Below are 10000 nucleotides of genomic sequence, written 5' to 3' on the forward strand. Positions count from 1 at the left end.
AGGATCTGTAGACTCACTTGCAAAAACAACCCCCTGGGCCGGAATTCAATGTTATCCTTTTTCTCCACATGCTGCTCTCTCTGTTTACCTCAGTGTCTGCCTGAGTGCCAGACCCTCTATACTTAACTAGTAAGACGCCTCAGGGCGACATGAGGGTGAGGACGCGCCATGTCTTGGCCATCTGGCCAGTGATGTACCGGTATATCGGACCAGTTACCATATATGGAGACCCCTGGTACCCATATATGGAGATCCATGAGATCCGTATATGGAGATATGCTGTGAGAGCCCAAACATGCTTACTCAGTTATTCATTTTGTGAAAGTCCTATGACGTCTATGACATCTGACATCATACATACAATCCCTCTTATGCCCATACATGGAGATCCATTTCTGTAGCACCAGCCACACAGATATGGGCTGTCTTAGCCATCTGTCTTGGCCATATATGGATTCTGTTCAGGGACATCAGGGATCTCCATGTATGGGCATAAAAGGGATTCTGTTAGTGTGGTTCCCCTGACATCACAGTGAAGTCAGAGTGTGATGTCAGAGCGGCAAAGCCATTCTGTTAGAGTGGTTCCCCTGACGTCACAGTGACGTCACAGTGATGTGTCAGGGGAACCACAGTGTCAGGCGTTATAGACAGAGATACGGACAAGCTGTGACCATTCACAAACTAAACAGTGACCTACGGTCGCAATAAAACAGACTTGAGTTGACTGTACTGGGTGTGTTATTTTTCAATCTACACCAAAATAGCAGATCTAAAAGCTCACTTATAGATCTGCTATCTTTTGGGCAAACATTCCCCCAGAATAGGGATGCTGGGGTTCAAGTGGTTAAGCCTGATTTATACTTTGTCGTACTGGCAGTGCCTAAATTAGACATAACTTCATCAACCTCCTCCATGCCTCATATACATCATACTACATTTATTTGTCACCTTAAAGTTATACCATGTAACTTTTTTTATAAAACAAATCTTAAAATTGTCCTAACTGTTAAATCTAAAGTTTTAGAACACCCACTCCGTTATTTTCAGCTTCTGAAGCCTTCTCTTTATATGTTTTCTATGAGCCGTGAGGGGGGGAGAATTTCGCGGCAAAATTACGTAATCTGCATCATCTGTATACGTTGTGTATACGTTGGCCAATCACATCGCAGATCATACACACATGATACACTACCGGCCAATTACAGTGCATCTTGCGTCTTTTCAGGAAATAGCTTGCTTCAACAGCTTTGTTTACGCTGGTCTAGAAGTCTAGCATGTAACTCCCCAACCGCTGCTCGTAGAGGGACACGGGAGACCTCATTGAAAGCGTCTCGGCGAGGTGAGGCGGATGCGGTGGTCTGACGGCCCGGTCCGCGGCGAAAAACGTCCGAAAAAAGCAGACGCGACCGCGGTTTGCTATACTGTTACAGACCACTAGTTGAGCAACTTACACAGTATAGCTTTAAAGGACGACTTTGCCACTTTTTAACCTATCTTCATATAATAGGTCCTCACTAATGTTCATAATAAAATAGCAAAAAAATAAATTCTACTCGGTCCAAGTCTTTTAGGAGAGCTGTGGGAAGTTCAGAAAATGCTGAAAGCTGCGCAAGACCATAAATCCACGCCATTCCCATTGAAATGCATTGGCTGAATACACTCTCATAATTATAGAATATTTTTTTGGGTGTATATACTGTAGCCTACTTGTTTTTTTATCATTATTAATTTGAGCAATAATCGTTTTGGCTGCTGTAAGTCCCGCGAGCCAAACTTTACATGACTTTTCAGTGAGATGTAATTTAGAGTCGTTGTTTTAAAGGTGTACAAACGGGTCCCCTGGAAGCTGTACCTCCATTAGGTCCGATAAAGTCCTTATAACCTTTCCCCAAAACTCAGAAATTCCCAGACATTCCCATAGAGTGTGAACAAAAGAGCTGCAGGGTTCCCGTAGCACATAATGTGCAATATGGGTCGGGCGCCAATCCCATTCGATGCCTAATTCTGGGTGTTACATATGCTCTGTGACAAAACTTTAAGCGAATATTTGTAACTCTCAATTTGCTTCTGGGGGGTCCCTGGAACTAAATATTTTGAGATGGAGGTCCGTGGCCAAATACATATCATTTTGGGGGTCCTTGACATGAAAAGGTTTGAGCACCAATGACATAGAAACATATAGGTTTTTCAAAAAACCTTAGAAGTATTTGAAATATTCAAAGACTTGCACAAATGTTCACGATTTTTTCAAAAATAGCGGATCTACAAGCGAGCTTGTATATCTGCTATTTGTCAATAGCTAAAGCACAAAATGTGAGTGAATCCTTGTACCCGGGGCCCAGAATCTGGTGTGACACCCCTGACTGTCTCATCCCTATACTGTCTCTCTGCAGGACTCCAGGAGTCACCGCTGGCTAACGGCCATGGCCACGGCGGGCGCGACTTCCTGAGGAAGCAGATGCGAGGGGAGCTGTTCTCGCCGCAGCACATCGAGGTATTGGACCGCCTGTTTGACAGACAGCTCTCCTGTCCAATCCAAACCAGCTCTGACCTGTATGTGAGCCCTGACTCTGGCGGCAAGGTAAGGGGCGTGGCACCGTGCAGGTTCTGGGCAGAGGCTGAGTTTGAACGCAGGGTCAAAAAGGGCATTTAATCAAAGACAGTCAGCGTTCACTTCCAGGAGATCGAGATGCAGCTAAATAAACCTTTTACACAAAATAAGAAGCTATAAGCGGGGAACCATTTAAAGCAAGACATGTTAACAAAGTAACTTTTAAAAGGTCTTTGGAACAACATCAGTCTGAGAGATATTTCTGTGAGGTGAGCGCACATTTTACGGGTAGCGGCAGCATTGTTATTTACCTCAATTCCCAGGAATAGAAAGGTGATTGGTTGGTTGGTCTGCTTGTACTTTGCTGAACACCAATGAGCAAAGGGCTTTCCATAGGGACATAGGAAAGGGAGCCTGCACTATAAAAAATATAGAAACAAAGCAGAGCTTGGCAAACTAACCCTCATGTTGGCAACCAAACGTTAGCATATAGTGTGAATATATAATGCCCAATCAAACAGGGATTCTCACAACAACAAGTTTGCTCATCTCTGTTTTTAGCTAAATGCCTGTCCTGTCCTGCCTTGCTATGCCTTGCCATGCCATGTCAATATTCAAATAGAAAAACACTCAATTTATTCCGCTCACAATGACAATACAGTAGATCTTTCAGCGTTTAACCACATAAGCCCAATTTAAAAAAATTGTTGAAATAGCTGATCTATAAGCTCACAACGCACTATGATGATGTTCTTAGCCCATAATGACATACCGGTACCCAAAATAGGGATACCAGGGTTAAGCCTGATTTATACTGTCTTACAAAAACTTAAATTGAATATTAAAGTGGTTAACTACTCAGTAGTTACTACTGTATATTCAGCATTTAAAGTTAAGTTTTGTCCCGTTGTTGTGAACTGAGTGGCTTGAAAAGGTCAGCATCCTGCTACTGTATGTCTCCTGTGCTAAACTGCCTGTCCAGTCCACTAAACTGCTGAGTGAGTGTTTGATAGACACTGTGGAGGCCAGAGGAGCAGTCAGGCCTGGCCTATTGATGTTCCTTTAATCTACACTCACCACAGGGGTTAATGAGCATATTGACCTGGCCTCTCATTATGACCTCACTTCCTGCTGCTCTGCCACAGCAATGTGGATGTCCACATGCTGATGCATCCTGGGAATGTGTGTGTGTGTGTGTGTGTGTGTGTGTGTGTGTGTGTGTGTGTGTGTGTGTGTGTGTGCGTGCGTGCGTGCGTGCGTGCGTGCGTGCGTGCGTGCGTGCGTGCGTGCGTGCGTGCGTGAGTGCGTGCGTGCGTGCGTGTGTGTGTGTGTGAGAGAGAGAGATTTACAATCATTAGAAACATTTTCAGGTTGTGGTTAGAGTTAGGATGGAATTCTGCCTGGTTTATATGTAGTTGTGCACATTGTCAAATTTTAGATCTGCTTTCTTGGGCGTAGGCTTATGGTTAGTATAGTAATGTGTGTGTGTGTGTGTGTGTGTGTGTGTGTGTGTGTGTGTGTGTGTGTGTGTGTGTGTGTGTGTGTGTGTGTGAGAGAGAGAGAGAGAGAGGGGGGGGGAGAGAGAGAGAGAGAGAGAGAGAGAGAGAGAGAGAGAGAGAGAGAGAGAGAGAGAGAGAGAGAGAGAGAGCATGCATTGAATCCCAATTGACCCCGTGATCTTTCCCAGCAAGAACTTTATGTAAATGTGAATGAAATGGACAGGTGTAAGTAGTAGCCGAATAACAAAACGACAAACGGACAGCGTTTGCATTCCCCCCCTGGTTTCCTCAAGCGTCTTCTAATCTGCACCCAGCCGGCCCCAATTCCCCCGACAGCCTTAAAGACATAGTTTTCCTACATTTCAGGATGGCATGCTCGTTCCCATGCCCTTAAAAGATAAGTGAAGCCCATTTTCTCAGCTTTATTTATTTCAGTTCAGTCAGTGTTAACCACTTTGAACCTGCCATCCCTGTCCCTATGGGCCCTATATGGGCGTGTCATCATAGCAGACAATTGTCAATGAATTTTAACAAATTTAGAGAAAATGTTTGAAGAATTTTAAAGAAAAATTCAGAAATAGCTAAAATCGCATATAGTCTACTCCAGTGTTTCTCAAAAGGGGGTATGTGTACCCCTATGGGTACGCGAGGGTACTGCAGGGGGTACGTGAGAGAAAAAACTAGAAATGGGAAGATGTATTTTAGTGTTATGGTCATTGGTCAATAATAAAACATTGACAAACTTTTTGTGAACCTGCTCATCTGTAAATTGTTAAACCAAATGACAATCAATACCTTGAATAGGACAACTGTTATTGAATAGAAAGCAATGTTTATTTGCCATTATGCCGTTTTAAATTGAACGTATTGCATGGGAACTGGACTTTTGGTGTACATTTTTCTAAATGCTGTAGTCAGGTGAAGGAGGTACTCAGAAATTCAGAAAATTCAGAAATCAGTATAAGGGGGTACTGCAGCCAAAAAAGTTTGAGAACCACTGGTCTACTCCGTTGAGAGCTTGTAGATCAGCTATTTTTCGCTATTTGCAGTACAAGGAAGTATACAGGGCTTAAGTGGCTAAGGGCAAGAGGACAAGCACACACATGGAGCAGTAGTGAATGGAGCGACAGGCAGAGCACAACCTAGGGCGTAGGGCCACCGGGCCACATTCAGCTCCCTCTGGCCGACACAGCGGTGTGGAGTGGTCCCGGGTGACAGAGGTCGGCAGGGATTGGCTGGGGCAACTCTATAGACTACCGCGAGCCGAGACTATAATACCCAGGATTCATAGGTCAGTGTTCTCTCCAAGTCCGGTCAAGCCACCGGGGTCAGGGGGTGTCGCACCAAATTCTGGGCCCTGGGTACAAGGATTCACTCACATTTTGTGCTTTAACTATTGAAAAATAGCAGATATACAAGCTCACAGTGCTGCACCGAGTGCCACGCTGCGAGCTTGTAGATCTGCTATTTTTGAAAAATCGTGAAAATTTGTGCGGAGTCTGAATATCTTAAAAGTTTTTTGAAAAAACTATGTTTCTATGTCAGTGGTGCTCAAATATTTTCATGTGAAGGACCCCCAAAATGATATGTATTTGGCCACGGAGCCCCATCTCAAAATATTTAGTTCCAGGGACCCCCCAGATGCAAAATTTGAGTTACAAATGTTTGCTTAATATATATATATATATATATATATATATATATATATATATATATATTATAGGGGTGTAACGATACATTTTAATAGCGATTCGATACATATCACGATACATGGTTGACGATACGATACATGAACGATATTGGTTCATTCATGGCGACACGATACGATTCGATTCAATGATTTAAAATCGATATAGTAACTATTTATCAAAGAAATTAAATCTGTGTGAAAGGTGTGGATAGTGCAGGTTTTTAAGGGAAACATGTATTATTATGGATATAAATAAGTAAACACAGTGATTATCTGCCAAATACATGGTCATTGTATGTTGACAAACCTGCACCTTGACATGAACCCAGAGATTACACACATTTATCGATAGACCAGTGTAGCTATATGGAAAGGAAAAGTAATGAAACCCCTCCTTTTTATAAAAAATGCTAAATACAATGCACAAGTAGGTAGTATCGATACAATCGATTCTTTACACTGCCGATTCGATACGATACAAAATAAAACGATACGATTCGATTTTAGCAGTTTTCATTTCGATATACTTCGGTTTTTTAAGTTGAAAACGATATTTCGATACAGTTACTATATTGTTACACCCCTAATATATATATATATATATATATACAGTATATCCACCTCTTTCCGCGGGAATTTACTGGAGAATGTTTTGCACCACACTGCACCACACTTCTGGTTAACAGCAGACATACAAGCTCACGTCGCGTCGCAGATGCAGCCGTTGTGAGCTTGTAGATCACACTCGGCTGCGGCGCCGGAAGCTCCGTCCAATTTCTGCGCAATTTACGATGGGATGTTGGAAACTTGCGGATATATATATATTCAAAGATTTTCACACGTTTTCACGACTTTTCAAAAATAGCAGATCTACAAGCTTGCAGCGCGGCACTTGGTGCCACGCTGTGAGCTTGTATATCTGCTATTTTTCAATAGCTAAAGTATAAAATAATTGGGCCCTAGTAACTCAGTCTCACGTCCCCCCCCCCTTGTGACGCCCCTGACCGGGGTCAGGGTGGAGGGATAGGGGCATTAACCTCCGGTTTGCCCCAGGGTCAAACTGGCTTTAGGGAACACATAGTGTGTTCAGGAAGGGGAGAAAAAGGCACCCCACACACTCGCTCATCTCCTCCCTTAGTCTTCAGCGGGTGGAGGGAATGATTGGCAGCCATACTCTATAAAGGTTGACACACAGTGCCAGAGCAGGCTGCCTAGCTGTGTCTGGTGTGTGGACTGAGGAGTGTGAGGGTGGAAGGAAGGAGGTTTACGGTCAAGGAGGGTCATGTAGGCTGTTGTGACTGACATGTCTGAGGCAAGGAGGGCTGATGCACTTGGCCCTGCTGCTGCTGCAGTGTGTGTGTGTGTGTGTGTGTGTGTGTGTGTGTGTGTGTGTGTGTGTGTGTGTGTGTGTGTGTGTGTGTGTTAGGGTTAGGGTGTGAGGTGGATACACAATCCAGAGTATATATTTTACTCTATTCAACTGTACAGATGGACCCACAGTGGTTGAAATTATACCAAATCAGGTCAATGTTTACACCCTCAGGGTTACATTAATGTGTGTGTGTGTGTGTGTGTGTGTGTGTGTGTGTGTGTGTGTGTGTGTGTGTGTGTGTGTGTGAGTGTGTGTGTGTGTGTGTGTGTGTGTGTGTGTGTGTGTGTGTGTGTGTGTGTGTGTGTGTGTGTGTGTGCGCGCACACACGTGTGTGCGTGCATGCGTGCCGTGCATGTGTGGGTGCAAGAGACAGAGAGAGATAGGGAGAGGGAGAGAGAGAGAGGGAGAGAGACAGAGAGAGAGAGAGAGTGAGAGGTACTGGGGCATACATTGTATGTGCTATATATCTTATTAACTTATTAAAACTATGAATGAGAGACTTTCAGGTAGCAACAATTTATTATAATTGTACATTCATATAGTTTAAATTCAATTGTTATGTCATTATCTTTTCCTTCCCGTGAGGAAATATTAGACTTTTCATTTATTACTTTTTTCTATTTCCCACGTGAAAGAGATAAAAATACATTTTTTAATCTTTATACTGCGTGTCAGCAACGGTAACTGCTTCAAACTCTTTCCTTGTCTGTCCTGCTTTAAAAATAAAGCCATACTTTTATCTCACCCTTTTCTCCTTCTCGTGGTCCCCCTTTCCCTGTAGTCTATTAAGCCACACTATTAATTTGTGTGCGTGTGCGTGTGTATGTGTGTGTGTGTGTCTTTGCAAGTGCGCCTGTCAGAGGGAGTTCATTTGAATTTCTCTTCAATCACTTCCTATTACCCAGGTGATAAATCAGCAGAGCTGATTGCCCACCCCCAACCACCCTACAGCACCCCCAGGGTCTAAATGCCCACCCAGGTATCTGCCCAGCAGACAAAGAGAGTGTGTGTGTGAGAGAGAGAGAGGGAGAGAGGAGAGAGAGAGAGGGAGAGAGAGAGAGAGAGAGAGAGAGAGAGAGAGAGAGAGAGAGAGGTGGAGAGAGAGAGAGAGAGAGAGAGAGAGAAAGAAAGAAAGAGGTGGATGACATCATTCAGAAGCCAGACAAATCTCTCCTCCATGGTTCCATCCATTCTCAAACTCAGGCACGTGCACACTAGCCTGATTTCAGACTCTACGCTGGAGCTTGAGTCTGAAGTTGTCCCCATTCTATTTGATTGAAAAGGGGAGGGATTTAAAAATTCCCAATCACAAGAGATCTGGTGGGAGGGGTTGTGTTTGACTTTTGCACACAAAACATTCCCTCCTCCCCCTCCCCTCAATGACATGCACCAAACAGGTCATTGTCTTTGATGTTTCATTGATTAGAGAGAATCACAACGAGCTATCGACAGTTGTAGTTGTAGCTCTTTTGAAGTTCAAAGGAGGCAATTAAGAACTCTGGTGAGCCACCCCCTCCCTCCACTGTTTCTGTTGATTTTCAAAAGTTAGACGCACCCCTCCTCCGTATTGCATTGATTTCATTGGTCGGTTTCGGTCGGTTTCGGTAGAAAGAGACGCGTCATATGACAAAACCAGACCAGAGAAGCAGTTCACTCAGAGAGTGGGCGGGTCCTATTGGCTGGAGCCAGGCTACGTGCACACATAGACATCAAAGGGGGCTTGAGCCCCTGCCCTTTTTATCGGTCTGTAAAAAGTGCCCTCTCCAGACCGTGAATGTAGTTTTTACTATGGTGAAAGAAATGCAAATGCCCTCTTTCCATGCCATACCTGAAAGTGCAGCATTCAAGAGAATCGCCATGTCCAAACTCTCCTGAACTTGAATGCAGCATCTTGTATTGAAAGATTTGTACTCTCTGTTGATTATGCTTAGTTCAGTGTGGTATCACGCACCGAAAATAGCCAACCTCCAAGCTCACAATGCATCGCAGTGTGACGCGTTGTGAGCTTGGAGGTCTGCTATTTTCGATATGTATACCAAAAGGCCCTTTTGGAAATTTCAGCCCCTGCCTCTCTAACATTCTCTGCACGTCCCTGCTCAAACTGTTGGAAGGACTCGCTCCATCTTTATCTTAAGGTCATATTATCACCTCTCCTATTTCTGTCCTTGGTCATCAGGGGAGTTTTGACGTTAGATTCACACATCACAATCACACATATGCCCCGAGGAATGACAATAGCGACATTAAGCACCCGTCATTTAAATATGGGTGTGTGTGACTTTTAGGCCCTTGCCCCCTGTCAAGAGCTGTTGCACTTGACCTGTGTGCAAATGAATATCCTCCCCACTGCTGCTGCGCTCAGTCTGGGCGCAGATGAATTCCTTCCCTACAATCCCTGGCTCAGTTTGTGGCTCTCTGTGGGAATTGTGTTTGTTTATAGTCGAGCCTTTTCCATCAGCACCACTCGAGGACAATATGGAAGGAGCTTGAGAGAGGGAGAGAGAGAGAGAGAGAGAGAGAGAGAGAGAGAGAGAGAGAGAGAGAGAGAGAGAGAGAGAGAGAGAGAGAAATTGGGTGATGTGAAGAGGGAAAATACTATTATGCAAAATAGCATGAGCTAACAGGGCTGGGCTAGTGTGTGCGAGAGAGGGGGTTGTGTGTGTGTGTGTGTGTGTGTGTGTGTGTGTGTGTGTGTGTGTGTGTGTGTGTGTGTGTGTGTGTGTGCGCACACGCTCGCCACGTGCGTGCGTGCGTGCATGTATATGTGTATGTCAGAGGGCCGATTAGGGCTCATCTGTTATTGATGTGAGGTTTGGACCAAGCCATTACTATCCCACATCTGAGTCAGTATACCTGCTGCGAGTGGAGAGAGAGAGAGAGAGAGAGAG

The 10000-nt window shown here is 44.3% G+C and overlaps 1 protein-coding gene across 1 annotated transcript in view; it reads left to right on the forward strand.

The window, feature by feature from the left end:
• pax5 (paired box 5) overlaps positions 1-10000 on the forward strand; it is a gene marked incomplete at both ends in the record, with an annotated part of 63008 nt that overhangs the window by 30260 nt on the left and 22748 nt on the right. The window contains one exon of the mRNA XM_080722247.1: positions 2394-2494. Within this exon, the coding sequence (XP_080578373.1) occupies positions 2394-2494 (101 nt within the window). The remainder of the gene's footprint in view (positions 1-2393; positions 2495-10000) is intronic.

Source organism: Nannobrachium achirus (genome assembly GCF_963921795.1).
Source record: "Nannobrachium achirus genome assembly, chromosome: 3".
In the NCBI taxonomy this organism is placed as follows: Eukaryota; Metazoa; Chordata; class Actinopteri; order Myctophiformes; family Myctophidae; genus Nannobrachium; species Nannobrachium achirus.